The 24,875-nt window shown below is 43.4% G+C and overlaps 1 protein-coding gene across 15 annotated transcripts in view; it reads left to right on the top strand.

Annotated features, from left to right (window-relative positions):
- The window catches only part of LOC106586262 (dedicator of cytokinesis protein 9), a 122,232-nt gene that overhangs the window by 44,802 nt on the left and 52,555 nt on the right, over window positions 1-24,875 (top strand). For 13 of the 15 annotated variants that reach the window (XM_045707756.1, XM_014173354.2, XM_045707760.1 and 10 more), the window contains exon 2: window positions 16,069-16,185. In XM_045707756.1, coding sequence (XP_045563712.1) covers window positions 16,069-16,185 — 117 coding nt within the window. Of the gene's footprint in view, window positions 1-9,665; window positions 9,974-16,068; window positions 16,186-24,875 lie in introns of those variants that run through there. The other 2 variants (XM_045707757.1, XM_014173355.2) reach the window with 2 other exon arrangements.

The raw sequence follows: 24,875 nt of genomic DNA, 5'->3' as shown, positions 1-24,875 counted from the left end.
AGGGCATTGTGACCTTCCATGGCTCAGAGATGCTCTGCTGATTTGAATTCCCTCTCAGCATTTGGTCGTGTCACAAATCATTAGGCGAAAAGGTGCCGGGAGTGAGAGTGATGCCGCGTGACACCCATGGGGGACACCCTTGTGCTATACTGTAACTGATAGAACGTCAGAAGAAATGCAAACTGGTTGAAACCGAAGCATGTTTAGCTCCTTGGTGACTGCCCTCATAAAACAATGTTTCAGATTGACCAGCCGTACTGGAATCCCCCCTGTCCCCTGGACTGGAGTTTTGCTCTCCTTGTTGTTATGCGTCTGATTTATAGCAGGTATTTTGGTCCACATAACCTGTAAAGACGTCAACCGTTAGTGTTGTCCTATACGTTCCCCATGGCTTCATGTCATTGTCTCTGTGTGGGGGAATTTAAAAAAAAGGTTAAAGGGGTAATAGCCACTGGGTGGGCCACACACACACACACACACACACACACACACACACACACACACACACACACACACACACACACACACACAGAGAGAGATAGGGGTGGCTATTAGTAGGTAGTTCTTCGGTCCAGACTCATACAGTATGCCATTAAGGGGGGGTTTGTTTTGGGAGTTGGACTGTGCTCTTATTTTTCTCCCTCTCTGATTACACCAGCGCACCCTTTTCCTTCCTTTAGGAAACTCACATCTCTCGCTCTTCAGCGGTGGGGTGGAGGCCTTTTAGGCGACAAAGGTCACTGCTATTAGGATTCTGCTCTCTAAGTTTTTCATGATTTGTCTTTGTCACTCCTGCTAAACTACTTAGCTATGTTGTATATCATCACTATGTTTACATTCTTACCATACTGTTGACAAGTGCACAGCTTCTTTCCTCGTCTAGAGCTCCAGGAGATTTGAGGCCAAAACCAATATTGCAACACAAAAGCAAATGTGCCAGCTATTCTTATCAATGGAATGTCGTTTCGGGAGCAAGAGAGGGAGAGAGAATGGTGACGTCAAGTTGGGCCATGATAAAATAAGCTTTATCGTGTGGTGTGTTGAGGAGTAATGCTTGAGAAATAGACTAACAATGTTTTCACTTATAACAAATGGCTAATAACTCAATTACTCTGTATATCTTAGGCGCTGCATCGCAGTGCTCGTTGTGCCATTCGAGATTCTGTGTTCGAGTCCAGGCTCTGGCGCAGCTGGCTGCGACCGGGAGGCCCATGGGGCGGCGCACAATTGACCCAGCGTCGTCCGGGTTAGGGGAGGGTTTGGCCGGCAGGGATATCCTTGTCTCATCGCGCACTAGCGACTCCTGTGGCATGCCGGGCGCAGTGCACGCTGACACGGTCTCCAGGTGTACGGTGTTTCCTCCGACACATTGGTGCGGCTGGCTTCCGGGTTGGATGGGCATTGTGTCAAGAAGCAGTGCGGCTTGGTTGAGTTGCGTTTCGGAGGACGCATGGCTCTCGACCTTCGCCTCTCCCGAGTCCGTACGGGAGTTGCAGCGATGAGACAAGACTAACAACTACCAATTGGATACAACGAAATTGGGGTGAAAAAAAGAATAATAATAATGCCTTATAGACATTTTTGCTAATTTATTCAAAATAAAAAAACAGATCCTGAAAAAAATAAAGTATATTCATTTTTGGGGACCCCTACAGCACCTCGGGCCCCAGTTGAATATCCCTGCTGTACAGCATAACTGTAGTGTTACTCCACTGGATAAATTGAAGCCAAATGTGGCTGTTGTTCCTTTAGATGGTGACCGCGTTGACTTTAGTCTTGTGTTTGTCTTAATGTCATTAGGACGAGGTGTAGGACCATTTATTTGCAATGTCCGTTGCTAAGACCATAATATATTATCCTAGCCTAATTCCTTATAGGCATACAATCCCTCTCCTCTATTTATGTCATCCTTATAATTATTTTCTACAAGCGGAAACTCCGACCAGCCCTCATAGATAGCCAGTGTTATACAGGCTGGGCGTTCACCAGAACATCCACATGAAAGCAATGTGCCGTTAACTCTCTGCAGAGAGAAGACAAACAATCAGATCACTCCCCTGTCCTTTTTTACACACTAGCTGTAAGCACAGCTAAATAACAACAGACTTAGCTAGCTAGGGCAATGTTTTGTATTTGTCATGATTGTGTGTAACTCTGTGTGTGGTGTCTCAGGCCGTTGTGAAGTTGCCTAGAATGGGTTGTTTCCAGACATGCTAATAACATTAAGGTGCTTTCCATTGCCCTCTCTCACACACTCTGATTGGGATATTAGAACATTATCTCCAGCACTTAGCTAGGCTTCTTCATGATCTGCTCTGGCAACAAGTCCTAGAGACACTAGACTAGAGAAACATTGTGTACATCGATGTGCAGCTGTTCAAACTTGACGGGCCACACATTTGTTGGATAGAATTGCGTTGCGTTCGGCCTTGGGTGAAAAATAGTACATGTATCTATGCAGGAAGGAGGTGGCTGGAAATGCCATAGTGTGCTGTATCCATCCCTACTGTGGTCATGTTTTGTTTCCCAGCTGCTTTGTGTGAGATGAGACTCTTGTTCTCACCTCTTTATACAGTACTGACGTAAGCAGCAGTGGGCGTAGATGTGGACTGACACTGACTGTATTATGATTTGCCTTATCTCCATGCAGTCAGTGTGAATTCTCCATCTTACCTGGCGCCTGGGAGCTCCCCGGGGGGACTGGAGTGAAAACAGCCCGGGTGCTGGTCCTGGGAAGGGTGTGTTCTGATGAAGAGGGGATGTGTGTTTTGTTACATTCCAGGGTTACACCCATCTGGTTTTCCCCTGGCTCCTACTGGGAAGAGAAGGCCCAATTATTGCATCAAGCCTTTGTTATGTAACACACCGCCCCAGCCCTGCTCCCTCCAGCCCTGCTCCCTCCAGCCCTGCTCCGTCCAGGCCGGAATGGGATGGCTCGGTGTGGATGTCTGGCTAGCTTGGCCTAGGCAAACACCAGTCCATACTGAGACCTGGCAGCCGTTGTATTAGGGCTTATATCATCTGAAGAGGGAGATTAGTTGAGGGTGTTTCACTATGCGTTAACCTTATCATTGGTATACAGAGCTGAAACAAAGTCCTAATGAAAGCACTGCTATCATTACACAATTTGATAACCGTCCTCTAGTGCCAGATGCAGTGTCATAGGCCCTAGCAATTTACATTCATGCCATAAAGTCCCTTATCCCGAAATGGATAACAAGGTGATTCAGTGATGACGCAGAATGAAACTCAATAAAAGTCGAGGACTGATGTAGAGGACTAAAACAGAGGAAGCAACTCTTTCTTCTTAATGAGAGTGCTTCAGATAAAACGTCTGGGTGGAAATAAAGGGCAACAGTAATGATGAAACATGACAATAGCTGTAGCAGACTTCTGTCCCTGCTCTGCTTTGTGTTTCATCACACTCTACCAATAATATTTCACATCTTAAAGATACAGATACACATTATGGATGCAATAGAAAACAGCTCTGTATTTACTCTGCACTTTCACAATCCTATAGTATCTCGTGTTATAACTCTCTCTCTTCACACTATATATCACTATATATATATATATCACTATATCACTATATACTATAATATACTATCACTATATATATATCACTATATATATATATATATATATATATATATATAAATATATACTATATATACTATATATATATACTATATATATCTCATAGGCATACACTGTTTCAACTTAAAGTCTGGCTTGATTCTTGGTCTCGGTAGAAACTGAACAAAAAAAAACCCAAATTCACCCAGAATCTTTCCCCCTTCGGTGTAGTTGACTTGACGGCTGTGTGGGAATACAGTAGCAGAGCTGCACTGCAGAGGGGGGAGGGAATGTCTTTTGAAGTCCTCTACAGTACATTATCTCTCTCTGCTGCAGATAGAAGCAGGGGGTGGAACCGGCAGATCCTGACTCCTGTCCATGTATAAACACATTACCGCTCTCTGATCAACGTCATTATGGACTGTTAATGTGTTATTGGTCCTTTATATAGAATAACTAAACAATTAGGCATCAGAGCTGATATCTGGTTGTTTCTGTTTGACTAATATACAATTAGTCCGCTGTGTCCCGGGTGCTGTGTTAGTTTGAATGTGCAATCCAGGATCTAGGAGTCTTTCACCGCATGACTGCCATTACTGTTCAACAACTGTTTACATGCTGATTTTGTAAATGTAAAATTGTCAAAGACTCCAGTCACCCAGGTTATAGACTGTTCTCTCTGCTATCGCTCGGCAATCGGTACTGGAGTGCCAAGTCTAGGACCAAAAGGCTCCTTAACAGCTTCTACCACCAAGCCATAAGACTGCTGAACAATTAATCAAATGGCCACCTGGACTATTTACATTGACCCCACCCCTTTTTTGTTTTTACACTGCTGCTACTCGCTGTTAATTATCGGTACCGGTACCCATTATCAGGGTACCGGTACCCACTAAAGTAAGCCTTGTTATTGTTATGTAAATATCTTGTTAGGTTTTGATTGATTTTATATATTTTTTTACTTTAGTTGATTTGGTCAATCTTTGGTTAACTCTATTTCTTGAACTGCGTTGTTGGTTAAGGGCTTGTAAGCATTTCCCAGTAAGGTCTACACTTGTTGTATTCGACGCGTGTGACAAATAACATTTTATTTGATGTCACAATCGATATTAACCACGCAGTAATTCATTTGGATTCCGCTGAGAGCGTGACATAATGAACAAGTGGGTGTTTCAAAGGATGTCTGATGAAATTCCTCATGGAATTGTGGCGGGCAGCAGTAGGAGTAGCTAGATTACTGTACTTGTCCGCAACTTGGTTGTTCGCTATGTAGAGTCAACGTCCAAACAAGAATTTTGTCAACAAAATGTGGTGACCTTGCATTGCATCAGGGCAATTCCACATAATGCTTTGACTTGCTTTGCTTTGACTTTAAAATGTATGCCAGACAGAAAACATTGATTTAAAAGTTGAACAAACCACACGGCTATGCACAATTTCCACTAAAACATTTCCAAAAACTAATTTGGTGGAAGAACTGTGCAGATACAAACTTTGGCAACAGAAATGCATCATTATGGATATGAATGTTTTCATGTTTCACAAGTTTGGACATCACAGCAGAGCAGAGTACAATGTTGTACAATACAGCACAGCAGAGTAGAGTACAATGTTGTACAATACAGTAGAGTACAATGTTGTACAATACAGTAGAGTACAATGTTGTACAATACAGTAGAGTACAATGTTGTACAATACAGTAGAGTACAATGTTGTACAATACAGTAGAGTACAATGTTGTACAATACAGCAGAGTACAATGTTGTACAATACAGCACAGCAGAGTACAATGTTGTACAATACAGCACAGCAGAGTACAATGTTGTACAATACAGCACAGCAGAGTACAATGTTGTACAATACAGCACAGCAGAGTACAATGTTGTACAATACAGCACAGCAGAGTACAATGTTGTACAATACAGCACAGTACAATGTTGTACAATACAGCAGAGTACAATGTTGTACAATACAGCAGAGTACAATGTTGTACAATACAGCAGAGTACAATGTTGTACAATACAGCAGAGTACAATGTTGTACAATACAGCAGAGTACAATGTTGTACAATACAGCAGAGTACAATGTTGTACAATACAGCAGAGTACAATGTTGTACAATACAGCACAGTACAATGTTGTACAATACAGCAGAGTACAATGTTGTACAATACAGCAGAGTACAATGTTGTACAATACAGCACAGCAGAGTACAATGTTGTACAATACAGCAGAGTACAATGTTGTACAATACAGCAGAGTACAATGTTGTACAATACAGCAGAGCAGAGTACAATGTTGTACAATACAGCACAGCCGAGTAGAGTACAATGTTGTACAATACAGCAGAGTACAATGTTGTACAATACAGCAGAGTACAATGTTGTACAATACAGCAGAGTACAATGTTGTACAATACAGCAGAGTACAATGTTGTACAATACAGCAGAGTACAATGTTGTACAATACAGCAGAGTACAATGTTGTACAATACAGCAGAGTACAATGTTGTACAATACAGCAGAGTAGAATGTTGTACAATACAGCAGAGTAGAATGTTGTACAATACAGCAGAGTAGAATGTTGTACAATACAGCAGAGTAGAATGTTGTACAATACAGCAGAGTAGAATGTTGTACAATACAGCAGAGTAGAATGTTGTACAATAGACAGCAGAGTAGGAATGTTGTACAATACAGCAGAGTAGAATGTTGTACAATACAGCAGAGTAGAATGTTGTACAATACAGCAGAGTAGAATGTTGTACAATACAGCAGAGTAGAATGTTGTACAATACAGCAGAGTACAATGTTGTACAATACAGCACAGCAGAGTAGAATGTTGTACAATACAGCACAGCAGAGTAGAATGTTGTACAATACAGCACAGCAGAGTAGAGCACAATGTTGTACAATACAGCAGAGTACAGCAGAGCACAATGCTGTACAATACAGCAGAGTACAGCAGAGCACAATGCTGTACAATACAGCAGAGTACAGAGAGCACAATGCTGTACAATACAGCAGAGTACAATGTTGTACAATACAGCACTGCCGAGTAGAGTACAATACAGCACAGCCGAGTAGAATGCTGTACAATACAGCACAGCAGAGTACAATGCAGGACAATACAGCACAGCAGAGTACAATGCAGTAGAGTTCTGTACAGTACAATATACTGTATTGAACTGTACTCTGCTTTGTTCTACTCACTAGTGTTTTGACTTCAATACCAGGTCTAGTATCACGATTCTTGATACCACAACAAAATAAGGCTTATTAGACAAAGTCACTGAATGCACTTGATCCAGACAGATAAACTCAGCTACTGCTCTGTTCAATCGTTGGGCATCTATTGAATTCAATATTATTACATGTTTTAGAGGTAGCCGTGTATGCATTAATGAATACATGTTACAATCAATGTGGCGTAGTTGTAGCAATCATTTTGACTCTGGTAGAAACAATGACTACAAAACAACAATGGTAAACATTTATCTGAAAGGTAAATCTCTATTGTTAATCTGGGTAAATCAAGATGTAGCCTTGGTCTATTCACAATACAGGTGGATGCATATTATTCAATAGTGTGTGCATGCATTGTGTTATTGAGCTGGTTTTAGCTGATTTCATGGGGCCACAGATGACAAACAGTCCCTTCCATTTAGGACTTGTTTTATTGGCAACTGCTAGGAGAACATTTTATTATCAACAACATGTGCATAGAACAGGGATGGGCAACTTTGATGGGGGTGGGGACCACAAAAATCTGAAATCATCATGAGGGGCCGCTGTTACTTGCGGGTTTGCATACCACGTGTGTGTATATCACATTTTAAAATTGTACCTTTTTTGTATTCTACTATTCTAACTTGCAACAGTAAAAAATATAAAAAAATACATGCATACATACAGTACCAGTCAAATGTTTGGACACACCTACTCATTCAAGGGTTTTTCTTTATTTTTACTATTTTCTACATTATAGCATAATAGTGAAGACCTCAAAACTATGAAATAACACATATGGAATCATGTAATAACCCCAAAAATGTGTTAAACAAATCAAAATATATTTAAATTTGAGATTCTTCAAAGTAGCCACCCTTTGCCTTTAGTACAGCTTTGCACACTCTTAGCAAAGCCGTCTTACTGCTTGTAGAAATGATTGTTTAAAATATCCTTCACCAGTGAGAGAGCGACACCACTGTGCTCAACGTTACTGCCACCGGCGTAAGTCTTTGTTATGGTAGCAACGTCGGCTACGCTGTTACTCCTTTCAGTTTCACACAGGGCAGGTCGCAGGGAAGATGGAAACAGCAGGGATTTAGGCAACTTAATAATTCATAAACAAAAATCAGTAAAATCACTATAATTGGTAGATCTACCGTTACTTATTTCTGTGAGCTTTCATTATCCTCGTTCCTCATGAGGGAAATATCTTAAATATTTGTGGGTTTTTGGTAACGGCAATATTTCTTAAACTTTCAGAAGGTAAGAAAAATGAACCAACTAATCTATGCCTTCATTTCCCCCCCAAAAAATGGACTCTTTAGCTTTCATTTGATATGCTCCCATACATTTCACATGATGGTGCTCATGGGTCCTTTTTGATGGAAATGCGTACTGTAAAACATAATGAGCAATGGTTGTTAATAGTGTGAGTAATGACAGTCTTGCACCAAATTGACGTTGCAGACAGTGTTTATCAGAGACAGGAACTCTGACTCACTGCTGCTCTGTTAAACCCAGAGAGCGCTGACACTTGTTGCCCTCAGGAAGACAGACTTGTAACTCATTCCACTGTGGAACCTGTCATGAATCCTGTTCCTGTCATGTTCTCCAGTCCTTCTCCCTGAGTCTCTGTGCCTTGAACCTGGGTGAGGCTGGAAGAAGGTTGTGCATTTCACAGCCTGGGGCTCCAGCACGTGAGCGGTCTAGTGTGGGACGGGGGTTAACTGTGGGGGCCAGAAGGGGGGAGGTGATAGTTGGATGGGAACAGCTGTAGTCCCCACCGAGGCCCTCACGCTGAGCTCTGACACAACCACGAAAAGATAACATCCTCCCTGCTGTGGCCCACTGAGGAATCTGAAGGGTCGACCCTACACGGAGGTGGGTTAGCAGGGCTATGTCAGCCATGGAATGGCTCTCCGGCAGATGGATCAACAACCAGAGGCTCGTACAGACAGGAGACAAGCATAATCTCCTTGTCCGAGGCCCTGGCAAGGCCCTGTGACAACCAAGAGGAAGTTGGACACAAAAAGATTACATCCCAGCGCTACATACAATGGACAGATACAAACTGGTGACTTGTTTACTCATACTGTATATCTGGAAATGAGGGATTCAGACAGTAGTCACTAGTATCATCAAATAAATTGCCACATTTAATTTAATCCAAGAGTTCATCTTCAGTTGAAAACTGACTTTCAATCAGTTTACAACTGAGTTTCAAAGAGTTTCAAACTGAGTGGGAACAGGAGAGAACGAACTTTGTGTTCACTGTTTAGATGGCAGTTTATGTGGGTCACTCAGGATTTGTGAAAGATGTTTTCTGAGGTACTCACGACAAACTCAATCTGAGCCGATTCTAGCAGCTAAACTGATGTTGACATGGGGAAAATCACTCCTCATCAGCGCTCTGCTGCTGCGTCTACTATCCTGTCAGATATGAATTCTCCAGATGTTATTTTTAATTCCTTGAATAAATGACATGGGCTATGTTGACGGTGGTACACTATTCTAGTCTCCGTGTCTATTATAGTCTCGCTTGCTTCTCTCGTTGTTGTTCTTCATGCTGAAATGGGAAGCTGCTCTATTTGCAGCTGTGTTACAGAAGTCGTGGAGCGGTGGACCGGACACTCCCTGGTTGGACTAGAAGACCAGTGGAATGGAATGCGTCTTTGTCTGTCGTTGTCAGCCTTTTGTCATTAGAATGCAGGTGGATGGTGAGGGGTCAGGCTGCAGGAGGAGGAGGAGGAGGAGGAGGAGGAGGAGGAGTGTGTGTGTGTGTGAAGGCTGTAACTCCCCCAGCCAGGAGGCACAGCTGAGTGTGGGAGGGGCTCCTCTCTCTGTAGCCTGGGTGTGAGTCTAGGACTGGGAGGCTCAGACATTCGGACCGAGTAGTCAGAGAGGGGAGCTGGTGCCTGAAGAGAGCTATAGGGGTTCTGGAGAACTTCCCTAACATTACCCTGCATAAGGCATTTCTCCATTGGACATGCTGGCTGCCTGTTGCTGCTCTTTGGGATCTAGTGAGGAGATTTGTGGCCACAGCTGTTGACAATGCAAGGAAGGGCTAACAAAGGTCCTAAGAAGGAGCTGGTGATCGAGTCACCCCAGCAGTACAAGAGCTTGGCTGGAGCCGAGGCGGAGGTGGAGGCGGTGCCACAGGTGGTGGTAAGTCACGGCATGGGGGGTTACTTAGCCATGGTTTTTGTTGAGACACTAAAAGTTACTGAATTTCCTTACCACATGTTTTAAGTTTACTTTGGAAACTCGAAGTAGGAGCTGAAACGGTTGTGTTCATCACATTTCAGCAGTACTGTCGAGGATATGGTTTAGAGTAATATACAGCTGTAGCACTCTTAAGTGTTGCTTGTTGTGGCGTACTTGTAGCATAACTGTTGTGTGAAGCAGGTCAGGCGCTTGGAAGCTCTGAGCTGGCCTTGCCCTGCCATGCAGCTTCATGGCTAGTCTAAAAATCCACTCTCCTTTTATCAGATCTCAATTATTCTACACAATGGTGCGGGCTCACATTTCAAAGTGCTTTGTGTGCGCCACTGGAGAGGAACGTTGGACTCTGCTGGTGCTAAATTAGCTGCATGGACAAGACCAAGGCAGTGAATTGCATTCTTGAGAGGGTAATTACTGTGGTGTATACCGCTCATAAAAGTTCCCTATTTGCCCCTTAAGCTCAAAAGTCAAGCATAATAAGAAGTACTGTTTAATCCACGGCAGGTTGAACTTTTTATCCGATTTGTCCTAAACGGTCATTTAACAGCGTATTTTAATCAAAGTGAAATAGCAACTATATCTAATATAAAGGCATCACAGAGCACCATTGTTCCAGTGTGCAGCAGTAGTGTAGTGAGAGGTGCAGAGTAGGGAGAGATGGGAGCCAAGGCCTGGGGAAACACAGCTGTCAGAGGGGTAAAGAGTTGGACTTGGAAGATTTGGCTCCAGAAGCAGCTATTTGTTAACTCTTTCTCTTCAAGGGTTTGTGGTTTGTTTATGAAGCTACTCTCCAGATGTGAGAGATTAAGTAATAGCTATGTTATACTCCTTTGGACTGATTGTCCTATAATTGCAAGGCTTTGGTTAGTGCAAATGTGGAACTGCCATTTTATATCAAAAGGTTTCCCAGAGGCACTTGTTTTGAATAAAGGATAGTTACCCTTCTGTTTGAAATCATATTCACTATTTAACCATGTTATTACTGAGCCTCACTAGCCATTGTTTATGGTATATCTCTGGTAGCCCTCAACAGGCGTTTGATTTGCAAATCTCTACAACAGGGGTGTCAAACTCATTATTTCTGCGGGGCGCATCAGTGCGGCCCTCTGGACACTATCTGTCATTTTTGGAAGTGTCTATGCTTCCTTACTATCCAGCTTTCGATTTGGTGTTTCTTAGCAACCTGTGTAGAGACTATATAAAATATAGTTCAAATATAATTTCGATTTGGTTTTAGTCATTTCAAGGAGACAATGTATTTAATTTTTTTTAAATAAATGTTTTACTCAAACCTCCCGTGCTGCATTGAATGGGCTCCGGCCCGCGGGAGTTGACTTTGACACGTACTCTACAGGAAGAATTAGGAGGTTATGTACGATTATCACCCAGGCTAAAATGTAGTGTGGGCTGTACTGTACAGTAGTTGTTGGTACAGCAGTGGACTGGACTGTGGTCATTGCTGAGGGAGTGAAAATGACTGGGCTCCAGTCAGTGAATAGACATTTTCATATCCGATGCTTACTCTGTGGTTTGGCTGAACAGGCTCGTATGGTCCCTGACAAAGGCATATGGAAAACCTCAACACTTATGTGGGAGGAAGGCTGAGAATAGGCGAGATTTTAGTCATGAGGCAGAGTTTGTAGGCTCAGGAATTCATCAACGGTGAGAGGAGGAGGAAGACACTTAACAATAAGGTTATTACATGTCGTTTAACCTCCAATCATCCGAAATGTCAAGCCACAGTTACAGTGCGTTTGGAAAGCTTTCAGCCCCCTTGACTTTTTCCACATTTTGTTACATTACAGCCTTATTTTAAAATAGATTATTTCATTTTTTTCCCTCATCAATCTACACACAATATCCCATAATGACAAAGCTAAAACAGGTTTTTCAATTTTTTTGCAAAAAACAAAACCTCAACAAAACTGAAATCGCAGTATTCAGACCCTTTACTCAGTACTTTGTTGAAACACCTTTGGCAGCGATTACAGCATTGAGTCTTCTTGGGTATGACGCTCCAAGCTTGGCACACCTGTATTTGGGAAGTTTCTCCCATTCTTCTCTGCAGATCCTCTCAAGCTCTGTCAGGTTGGATGGGGTGCATCGCTGCACAGCTATTTTCAGACCTCTCCAGAGATGTTCGATCGGGTTCAAATCTGGACTCTGTCTGGACCATTCAAGGACATTCAGAGACTTGTCCCGAAGCTACTCCTGCGTTGTCTTGACTGTGTGCTTAGGGTTGTTGTCCTGTTGGAAGATGAACCTTCGCCCCCAGTCCGAGGCCCTGAGCTCTCTGGAGAAGGCTTTCATCAAGGATCTCTCTGTACTTTACTCCGGTCATCTTTCCCTCGTTCCTGACTAGTCTCCCAGTCCCTGCCGCTGATTAACATCCCCCAAGCATGATGCTGCCACCTCCATACTTCACCGTAGGGATGATACCAGGTTTCCTCCAGACATGATGTTTGGCATTCAGGCCATGAAGTTCAATCTTGGTTTCATCAGACCAGAGAATCTTGTTTCTCATAGTCTGAGAGTATTTTGTTGCCTGTCATGTGTCTTTTACTGAGGAGTGGCTTCACTCTGGCCACTCTACCATAATGGCCTGATTGGTGGAGTGCTGCAGAGATGGTTGTCCTTCTGCAAGGTTCTCCCATCTACACAGAGGAACTCTGGAGGTCTATCAGAGCGACCATCGGGTTCTTGGTCACCTCCCTGACCAAGTCCCTTCTCCCCGATTGCTCAGTTTAGGAATAGTCTTGGTGGTTCCAAACTTCTACTATTTAAGAATGATGGAGGCCACTATGTTCTTGGGGACCTTCAATGCTGCAGAAATTTTGTGGCACCCTTCCTCAGATCTGTGCCTTGACACAATCCTGTCTCGGAGTTCTACGGACAATTCCAACCATGGCTTGGTTTTTGCTCTGACATGCACTGTCAACTGTGGGACCTTATATGGACAGGTGTGTGTGCCTTTCCAAATCATGTCTAATCAATTAATTTACCACAGGTGGACTCAAATTAAGTTGTAGAAACCTCTCCCAAGGATGATCAATGGAAACAGGATGCACCTGAGCTCAATTTCGAGTCTCATAACAAAGGGTCTGAATACTTATGTAAATAAGTTATTTCATTTGACTTGTTTTTTTTAAATACATTTGAAAACATTTCTAAAAACCTGCTTTTGCTTTGTCATTATGCAGTATTGTGTGTAGATTGATGAGGAAAACATTTTAATCAACTTCAGAATAAGGCTGTAACGTAACAAAATGTGGGAAAAGTGAAGGGGTCTGATCTTTCAGAATACAATGTATACAATGATTTTCATGTTGGATGAGGACTTGTGGGGTGGTAAAAGTGATATCGTGACAGTAGTTCTGATATTGATAAAGTAAGACAAATGTGTACTAGTTGTCTTCAAATCCATGTACTGAACGCAACAAGCTTTTTGTGTGTTTTTATTCCTAGTGAGTAGAGTATTGTTAGCGACTGTAGGCTGATGGTTGACTTACTGTTGTAAAATCAGGCAGCAGTCACCTGACCCCCCCCCCCCAGGTGTGTCCTATGCAGAGGGTGTGTGGGAAAATCCCTGTAATGAGGCTCCAACAGTATTGTCTCCTTTTGGGCTAATAGTGTACCCATGTACAGTGAACATAACTGTCATATTCATTGAACAGTCACTGACTTAGAGGCGGGTTTGGGTCTCAAAGAATGCAGCAGGCGATGAACAGGTTAATACCTGGGTTCAGGAGAGGTAGCTCTGTGATGTTATATAGCTAGGGTTTACAGTAACTCTCTCTGACAGGTTACCTGTGTGTACTGTAGGTGTGGGGCCCTACACACATCAGCTACTCTGCTCTGTTACCATAACGATGTGGAGTTATCAGCTGACAGAGGATGAACACACACACACACACACACACACACACACACACACACAGGTAGTCTGTCGGACTGTTATCTCCTGTTAGTCTGTAGTCACGCTGAGCTGTTCGTGTAATATCCTGACTCACCTGGCCTGTCTGCTTGAGTGCAGAGCGTGACTTCCGACATCATTCCTCCTCTTGTCTCAGTGTGTCAGAGCATGAGAGTGAGTGTGTGTGTGTGTGCGCGCATGCTTTTCGTCTGACACCTCTCTGCAGGTATGTTTGGGCACTTTTGTGTGCATGACATGTTCTTCGGAGTACGTGTGTGTGTTCATGCGTAAGCCGTCGTCGCTCCTCCGAACTGAAGAATGTCTGATGATCCCTCACAGGCTGGTAGCAACCAGGAAGGAACCCTCCTCCTCACTGTCTTGCACTGGTCCTCTGGACTGTGACTGGGACACGAACACGGATCTCACCAGTCAACGTTAATAGGTGCAGACTGTGTTATTAGCATGGCCGCTAGAAACACGGCTTAAAACTGGTCCATTTCCAAGACTCTCCCTCTGAGATCATACTTCGTATTATCAGGCCCAGATGTCGACGCAACAAGCAAACTGTACTGGAGCTCAACCCCAAGACCTGGCTAGCAACACGCTTCACTTCACACCTCACTATCTCTCTGAGATAAACACCACAGGCTTCAGAGTTCTAGCGGAGCTGTTGAGAGCGTTGAGGCATGGTCGTCGCAAGTGTTCTGTGTCTATATGGCCACTGTGTTCTTACTGCTCGATGAGGGGAGATCTGTCATGTCGTATACACTACCGTGATGTAGCCTACCACGAATTCAACAGAATCATATGTCACCTCTGTTTCGGTGATTCAGATAGTTCAGTGGACCTTTTTTCATTTGTACTAATGGATGTGGTCTGTAGCAGCGCTACTGACATAGCTTATGTAATTATTCAACTGTCTGTTGTGGTACAACTTGTCCAAGCAGAAGACGTTAAGTGAGACGGAAAGGCTACAGTTCCTTTCCTCTGGAAAGAAATCAACATTCCTATCTGCGCAAGGCATTATGTTGACATGAACAACAATGCTGTTTTCAAAATACCCGAAAGTCGACTTATACAGCGTTCCGACGTTTTAGCTAACTGTTATCATATCAATCAGAAAGCCAGATGGGTTGGAAGGGGACGTCCCAAAGATTCATATTTGAGATCAGTGCATCCTGTGTACGTTAGGTAACAATGCTCCTACTTGTGGTGTTGCGTTGTAGCTCCTCGGTGACGGGACAGAGCTGTGTGTTAGCGGTCAGTGAGGTGAAGTCATAATGATCCTCCCATCTGTGAGCTAGGCTAGGCGGATGTAGTCTGTGTGGGAAGCTGCAGGCTGGAGCTCTCATAAGGGCCGTCATGGTTGGACTAACAGATAGCATGTGTGAGGACAGGGCCCAGCCAGCTACAGATTCTCTGAGCACAACTTACAATATTGACTGCGTCTCCCACAGTAGACTACTTTTGACCAGGCCCCGCTGTCACTTCTGAGCTGAAATCAACAATCTGACTCAGCCATGTTTTATGTTGCGCTTCAGATCTGAGAGTTTCCTCCCTAAAACAAAGATATCCACCTTTTCCATAGCAGTCAACTCCGGACCGGCGTTTTAAAATTGATAGGGCTACCTAATGTATGCCTCAGTGCTGAAATCCTACTCCGCTATGGCAAAGTGATGTTATTACATCTGTGGTGCATTGAGATGCTGTGCTCTGTCAAATCAGGCCGTTGAGGCCTTGGAGAGCACTATACTGGCATCACTTACTCCACATTTCCCCCATTCCTAGAGTAAATGAGCCCACTTTCCACATGCACAATAGTTTCCACTTTTAGTGCTCCTTGGGTTTGACTGAGTCTCTCTGAAGGTGAGCTGTCACCACTCTGCTTGAGAGAGAGAGAGAGAGAGGACCTTTCCTTCGATTTAGAAGGGATGCTTTAAATAGTCTCTGGGGTGACTTAAATCCTCCGACTGACTGTCTAGCTATTCAGACAGCTATGGTTTTTCCTTGACTTATAATGTACTTTACGGCACTTTGCCTGAGGATGATGACATTCTTCTGTCTTCGTTGTGTCTGAATAAATACCTGTATATTAACAGAGCACGTTTTGTTGTTTGTTCCCCAGGTGAAGCCCAAGGTGATTGAGCCGCTGGACTATGAGAGTGTGCTGGTCCAGAGGAAGACCCAGATCCTCAGTGATGTCCTCCGGGACATGCTGCAGTTCCCCCTGGAGGACTTCCAGGTGAGTCACCTCTGACCTTCTGACCTGTCACTGATAGGCTCACAGACCACTGAATTATATTTTCGGGTAGAGGGCGATTCCTCACGAAACTACAAAACAGGATTTTCATAATCTAATCCAAAGAAGGTTCCTTTGGGGGAAGGATTGTTGACATATATTTGCCATTTGTATGTTAAAGCATAATTGAGAAATAAATGAGGTTGGACCATTTGTGACATTTTGGCCTCCTTCAAGACACAATAATGTTTAATCTGTAGGTGTTACAAAGCAACAATTGGTGTAATATGAAGCTTTACCGCTTGCTCTGTAGTATCTTGATTTCAATAAAACATTTTTACATTAAATTATGACACTTAAAAAATATAAACATACAATTTTTGATTTGGTACATTTTTCAAGATATTGTTGAACATAATATACCCAAAGTTCCAGAGTGGGATCTCTGCTACTTTTGGCCATCCTCTGCTGAGAATTTATAGGATGTCCAATGATGCAAGTAAAAGGAGGGCTGTGATTGCCTACTATGCCAATTTCTCTGTAAAATACACCATAACTGTAAAACTAGCAGAGTCCACCTACTCTGGAACTTTGATATGCCTGTAGTGGACAGTGTATTTGGAAAATATTGACTTTTTCCTCATTACGTTACAGCCTTATTCTGAAATGGATTAAATCAACCCCATAATGACAAAGCAAAAAAAGTTTTTTTATAAATGTTTGCAAATGTATTAAAAATAATAAACTGATACATTTGCATAAGTAATCAAATCAAATGTATTTATATAGCCCTTCTTACATCAGCTGATATCTCAAAGTGCTGTACAGAAACCCAGCCTAAAACAGCAAACAATGCAGGTGTATTCAGACCCTTTACTCAGTACTTTGTTGAAGCGCCTTTGGCAGCGATAACAGCCTTGAGTCTTCTTGGGTATGACGCTACAAGCTTGGCACACCTATATTTGGGGAGTTTCTCCCGTTCTCTGCAGATCCTCTCAAGCTCTGTCAGGTTGGATGGGGAGCGTCGCTGCAAAACTATTTTCAGGTCTCTCCAGAGATGTTCGATCGGGTTCAAGTCCGGCCTCTGGCTGGGCCACTCAAGGACATTCAAAGACTTGACTCCTACGTTGTCTTGGCTGTGTGCTTAGGGTCATTGTCCTGTTGGAAGGTAAACCTTCACCCAAGTCTGAGGTCCTGAGCACTCACTCTAATATCAATATGCCTTGTCCATTACTGTCCTGGTTAGTGATTACAGTCTTATTTCACTGTAGAGCCTCTAGCCCTGCTCAATATGCCTTAACCAACCATGTTGTTCCACCTCCTACACATGCGATGACATCACCTGGTTTAACCGTCTCTAGAGACTATATCTCTCTCATCATTTCTCAATGCCTAGGTTTACCTCCAATGTACTCACATCCTACCTTACCTTTGTCTGTACACTACGCCTTGAATCTATGCTATCGTGCCCAGAAACCTGCTCCTTTTACTCTCTGTTCCGAATGTGCTAGACGGCCAGTTCGTATAGCCTTTAGCCGTACCCTTATCCTACTTCTCCTCTGGTGATATGGAGGTTAATCCAGGTCCTGCAGTGCCTAGCTCCACTCCCACTCCCCAGGTGCTCTCATTTCTTGACTTCTGTAACCGTACAAGCCTTGGTTTCATGCATGTTAACATTAGAAGCCTACTCCCTAAGTTTGTTTTACTCACTGCTCTAGCACACTCTGCCAACCCGGATGTCTTAGCCGTGTCTGAATCCTGGCTTAGGAAACCACCAAAAACCCTGAAATCTCCATCGCTAACTATAACATTTTCCGCCAAGATAGAACTGCCAAAGGGGGCGGTGTTGCAATCTACTGCAAAGATAGTAATACAGAACTCTGCAGGCTATCCAAGTTTGTACCCAAACAATTCAAGCTTCTACTTCAAAAATTCACCTTTCCAGAAACAAGTCTCTCACTGTTGCCGCTTGCTGTAGACCTCCCTCTGCCCCCAGCTGTGCCCTCGATACCATATGTGAATTGATTGCCCCCCATCTATCTTCTGAGCTCGTGCTACTAGGTGACCTAAACTGGGACATGCTTAACACCCCGGCCATCCTACAATCTAAGCTTGATGCCCTCAACCTCACACAAATGATCAATGATCCTACCAGGTACATCCCCAAATCCGTAAACACAGGCACCCTCATAGATGTCATCCTAACTAACTCGCCCTCCAAATACACCTCTGCTGTTTTCAATCAAGATCTCAGCGATCACTGCCTCATTGCCTGCATCCGTAATGGGTCTGCGATCAAAGGACCACCCCACATTACTGTCAAACGCTCCCTAAAACACTTCTGCGAGGAGGCCTTTCTAATCGACCTGGCCGGGTATCCTGGAATGACATTGACCTCATCCCGTCAGTAGATGATGCCTGGCTATTCTTTAAAAGTGCCTTCCTCACCATCTTAAATAAGCATGCCCCACTCAAAAAATTTAGAACTAGGAATAGATATAGTCCTTGGTTCACTACAGACCTGTCTGCCCTTGACCAGCACAAAAACATCCTGTGGCGTTCTGCATTAGCATCAAATAGCCCCCGGGATATGCAACATTTCAGGGAAGTTAGGAACAAATATACACAGGCAGTTAGAAAAGCTAAGGCTAGATTTTTCAAACAGAAATTTGCATCCTGTAGTACTAACTCAAAAAAGTTCTGGGACACTGTAAAGTCCATGGAGAATAAGAGCACCTCCTCCCAGCTGCCCACTGCTCTGAGGCTAGGAAACACTGTTACCACCGATAAATCCACTATAATTGAGAATTTCAATAAGCATTTCTCTACGGCTGGCCATGCTTTCCACCTGGTTCCCCCTACCACGGTCAACTGCCCGGCACCCTCCACAGCAACCCGCCAAAGCCCCCACCATTTCTCCTTCACCCAAATCCAGATAGCTGATTTTCTGAAAGAGCTGCAAAATCTGGACCCATACAAATCAGCCGGGCTAGACAATCGGGACCCTCTTTCAAAAATTATCTGCCGAAATTGTTGCAACCCCTATTACTAGCCTGTTCAACCTCTCTTTCGTATCGTCTGAGATTCCCAAAGATTGGAAAGCTGCCACGGTCATCCCCCTCTTCAAAGGGGGTGACACTCTAGACCCAAACTGCTACAGACCTTTATCTATCCTACCTTGTCTTTCTAAGGTCTTCGAAGGCCAAGTTAACAAACAGATTATCGACCATTTCGAATACCACCGTACCTTCTCCGCTATGCAATCTGGTTTCAGAGCTGGTCATGGGTGCACCTCAGCCATGCTCAAGGTCCTAAACGACATCATAACCGCCATCGATAAGAGACATTACTGTGCAGCCGTATTCATCGACCTGGCCAAGGCTTTCGACTCTGTCAATCACCACATTCTTATTGGCAGACTCGACAGCCTTGGTTTCTCAAATGATTGCCTCACCTGGTTTACCAACTACTCTGATAGAGTTCAGTGTGTCAAATCGGAGGGCCTGTTGTCCAGACCTCTGGCAGTCTCTATGGGTGTGCCACAGGGTTCAATTCTCTGGCCGACTCTCTTCTCTGTATACATCAATGATGTTGCTCTTGCTGCTGGTGATTCTCTGATCCATCTCTACGCAGACGACACCATTCTGTATACTTCTGGCCCCTCTTTGGACACTGTGTTAACAAATCTCCAGACAAGCTTCAATGCCATACAACTCTCCTTCCGTGGCCTCCAACTGCTCTTAAACGCAAGTAAAATTAAATGCATGCTATTCAATCGATCACTGCCCGTACTTGCTCGCCTGTCCTGTATCACTACTCTGGACAGCTCTGACTTAGAATACGTGGACAACTACAAATACCTGGGTGTCTGGTTAGACTGTAAACTCTCCTTCCAGACTCACATTAAGCATCTTCAATCCAAAATTAAATCTAGAATCGGCTTCCTATTTCGCAACAAAGCCTCCCTCACTCATGCTGCCAAACATACCCTCGTAAAACTGACCATCCTACCGATCCTCGACTTCGGTGATGTCATCTATAAAATAGCCTCCAACACTCTACTCAACAAATTGGATGCAGTCTATCACAATCACCTCATCCCCATACTGTTTATTTATTTATTTATTTATTTATTTATCTTGCTCCTTTGCACCCCAGTATCTATACTTGCACATTCATCTTCTGCACATCTACCATTCCAGTGTTTAATTGCTATATTGTAATTACTTTGCCACCATGGCCTATTTATTGCCTTAACTTACCTAATTTGCACTCACTGTATATAGACTTTTTGTTTTCTTTTGTTCTACTGTATTATTGACTGTATGTTTTGTATATTCCATGTGTAACTCTGTGTTGTATGTGTCGAATTGCTATGCTTTGTCTTGGCCAGGTCGCAGTTGCAAATGAGAACTTGTTCTCAACTAGCCTACCTGGTTAAATAAAGGCAACAAAAAAAAGACTTGAGCAGGTTTTCATCAAGTATCTCTATGTACATTGCTCTGTTTATCTTTCCCTCGATCCTGACTAGCTTCCCAGTCCCTGCCGCTGAACTACATCCCCACAGCATGATGCTGCCACCACCATGCTTCACCGTAGGGATAGTGCCAGGTTTCCTTCCGACGTGATGCTTGGCATTCAGGTCAAAGAGTTCAGTCAGGGTTTCATCAGACCAGAGAGTTTTGTTTTTCATGGTCTGAGTTCTTTTGGTGCCTTTTGCCAAACTCCAAGCGGGCTGTCATGTGCCTTTTACTGAGGAGTGGCATCCGTCTGGCCACTCTGCAGAGATGGTTGTCCTTCTTGAAGGTTTCTCCCATCTCCACAGAGGAACTCTGGAGCTCTGTCAGTGACCATCGGGTTCTTGGTCACATCCCTGGCCAAGGCCCTTCTCCCCCGATTGCTCAGTTTTGCCGGGCAGCCACCTCTAGGAAGAGTCTTGGTGGTTCCAAACTTCTTCCATTTAAGAATGATGGAGGCCACTGTGTTCTTGGGAACCTTCAATGCTGCAGATATTTTTTTGGTACCCCTCTCCAAATCTGTACCTCAACACAACCCTGTCTCGGAGCTCTACGGAGAATTCCTTCAACCTCATAGCTTGGTTTTTGCTCTGACATGCACTGTCAACTGTGGGACCGTATATAGGTAGGTGTGTGCCTTTCCAAATCATGTCCAATCAATTGAATTTACCACAGGTGGACTCCAATCAAGTTGTAGAAACATCTCAAGGATGATCATTGGAAACAGGATGCACCTGAGCTCAATTTCTAGTCTCATAGCAAAGGGTCTGAATACTTATGTAAATGTTTTCACTTTTTCATTATGGGCTATTGTGTGTAGATGAGTATTTTTTTTTTTTTTAATCCATTTTAGAACAAGGCTGTAGCATAACAAAGTGTGGAAAAAGTTAATGGGCCAGACTACTTTAAGAATGCACTGTATATTATGTTCAACAAAAAATATGAATGTTTGTTTTTTCAATATTTGCATATTAATGTTAGAAAATTGGACTTATATTACAGGGCAAGTGGTAAAGCTTTATTACATAAATATTTCCTATGGTGCACCAGGCCATAATTGTAAATAAGAATTTGTTCTTAATTGACTCGTCTGGATAAATAAAGGTAAAAAAAAATAACAAATAAAATGCTGATGAATCATTTTGGAGTCTTAAAGGAGGCCTGGGTAAGACTAAAATGTCCACAAATGTTCCAACTTCAATGATTTATTTCTCACTTGTGCTTTAAGATACAAATGTCTGATATATGTCAATACTCCTTTCTCCAAAAGATCATTTCTATCGACGATATTTCGTGAACAAAAACATGATCATGGTCCTGTTTTGTTCTAGTTCCGTGAGGAATCGCCCTAGAATAGAATTAGCCAAATCATTGTAACAAACTATGTTTGGCTTGACAAGGACAGAAATGGAGTTGCCAAGAGCACAAACTGATCTGGATAAAGGCTAAAATAGAATACCATCTGAGGAGTTTGCTACTGGATAATGCTCCAGAATAGTTAGTGAGGTAAATGATCTGTCAAGTGTTGATAAGATCTTTATAGTTTCATACCAGTGTACCATGTCAATAATTTCCATCATCTATTTGTTGTTCATCTATCGACGTCAGTCGTCTCTGCCGCCCACATGCATGTTTTGGTTGTTATGTTTGTTGTGATTTCATGATATTTCAGTTCGGCCCAGCCAGGCCCATGTTGATTGTAGGGTGAGGTCCTCCACAGAGGCTTTTCTTCTGTTTACATCCATTCATGCTGTAAAGTTCAGGGGTCATATGTTTTATTGTCTCATTCTGCCTCTGCTGTTGTGATGGAGTAAGGGTTATCTCTATCCTCGTTCAGCAGGACGTAGCCCCTGTCACCCTCTCAAACATTCCATTGCTACACAACACGTGACGCCCGGTGTGGAAACTATGAAATGGGAATCTGGCCTGGCAGAAGCCATTCAGGAAGTGAGAACACTTAGGAAGATGCTCTTAACAGCGGCAAGAAGGACCCTTTTATATCCGCAAAATTTGACCCTTCCTCTGTCTCACGATCCAACTGATATTTTCCAGAATTTTTTTTTTTTGTCTTTTTCTCTCGTCTACTGAGAGGTTCCTTTGTTTCACAAGCCATAATGGTTTTTACATCTTTCATTAGAATATATATTGTATCTATGTTGGAGAATCAACCATTTTAAAGAAGGGTTTGAGTTCCTAGATTTACTCAGCGTGTAAAAAATTTTTGGTCTTAAGGCTGTATTGCCAGAAAACTTACTTATGGGCTCACAAGCTATCAAACTCCTCATTACATTTACTACGTTACACTGCAATCGTGCCCTCGCTCTTTTTGAGAAAACCTCCTGGCCTGTCTTTTATGCTTCGCGATCAACCTATTAAAATAAAAAAAACTGTATTGCGTTTGCTCCCTTTCCCTCACAGCTTTTTGCAATGTGGCGTGAGAGCTGGGCAGGGGACGGAGGCAGGGGACGGAGGCAGGGGACGGAGGTGGGAGGCAGGGGCTCTTGCCGGCTGGGTGTATGTGAAGGCCAGACAGCTGGAGCACTCAACTTGGTGACACGGCCTTGACCAGCCGTGTCTGCTGTGCTCTCATGGTGCTCCAGAGTAACCCTCTGCTCTGGCCATGACATACGAGTCCTGCATACACTACAAGCGGTGCGTTGTGAGGGGAGCGACAGGTGATGATCCTGGATGAAGAAGAAAAAAATGTGGGAAGACTGAGCCCCACATCTGTTTAGCTCGCATGACTCTCTGAGATCTTCCTTACGCAAGTGGTTTTATCCGGTTGTATGTCAAGACCTTTCGATTGTGGGTATTCAGTGTTATAGGCAGAGAAGGGAGTTTTCTGGTGCTATTAAACTCCCAGACACAGATGACTGTGTAGTGATAGCAGCCTATAAATCCAGTCCAGACCCGGCAGAGCTCATCTGACCACACTGCTCGTCTGTGGGCTGTTTTCGGCTGGTGTGTAAATCATTTTGTTGGCAGACACCGCCTCAGCTCAGGAACCACTGTCAGGTTTCTCATGTCCCCTCTCTCCCCCCTCTGGATCCAAGGCCTCTCATTGGAGGTTGTTATCAAATTATATCTCAGAGAGAACAGGGACTTAACTGTTTAGGAAAATAAATTGTGAGATGGTGTTTACATTACCTCATCTGGATTTAATCAGACGGCGCTCGGCATTAGGAGAGCCAAGCACGTTTTGTCAACGTGTCTTCTTAGGGAATTTGTCTGGGATTACTGGGAAAAGGAGAGGAAGGGGAACCTCCCTCCCTGCTTAAACTTGAGATGTACGCTGGTCATAAAGCCTGTGGATCAGGAAGCGCTCTAAAGTGTCACTGAATTTACTCCCAGGAATGGCGAGGCATTTTCCTCTTCCTTTTTCTCCCTATTTGAACGACTTCAGCATGGCAGGGTGGTTTTAATCAAATCTACGTATACCTTCAACTTTCAGGATTCAAAGAGTTGAAGTTGTGAGGGAAACATGACATGGGGAGAAGTCTAATGGTAATTTTTGGAGGAATATTATATTAAGTACAATTTGAATTGACAACAATGGGAAGTCATAGTCACAAACCACATGCTACTGTCCTCCCTTCCACTGGCATACTGTTAAGTTCCACAGATAACTGTTTTTCTATTTCTGTCGTCTGGTGGTCAAAGCAAGAGCGTAAAAAGTCTGGTCTCTCACTCTCTCTCGCTCGCTCTTTCTCTCATTTATATATTAATGTCACCTCTACCCATGTGCCCCCTCTCTTTCCATTTACTGTATAAAGAAACCTCACACATTGAGCACCGACCAACATCGGACATCCACAGACGCTGAAATTTGGTCAGTCCGCCCTGGCCTTGATTTCAATATCCACAGACATCTGGACCGGCCTTAATTTGACCCAAACATAGACGTCCATGATTGGTTCAGATTTGTTCCGGAACGGACCAGTTCACTTACTGTTCAATAACACAAATAGATTTTTTCGAACTCAAGGTGCCATGTCATAGCTGACACCCCATTCTTTCTGCAGACATCTTTGAGTCTTAATTCAGAGCAGATATGTAACACGTATATTTGGAAAACGTGGTCACTTATACTGATTTTACCGAAATTCCATTGCCAAACATTGCATCTGCACAGTTCTTCCAGTAAATGTGTTTTTGTAAAATGTTCAGTGTGAATTG

This window comes from Salmo salar, chromosome ssa25 (assembly GCF_905237065.1).
Source record: "Salmo salar chromosome ssa25, Ssal_v3.1, whole genome shotgun sequence".
Classification (NCBI taxonomy): Eukaryota; Metazoa; Chordata; class Actinopteri; order Salmoniformes; family Salmonidae; genus Salmo; species Salmo salar.
This window is presented reverse-complemented; position numbering and strand designations above follow the sequence as displayed.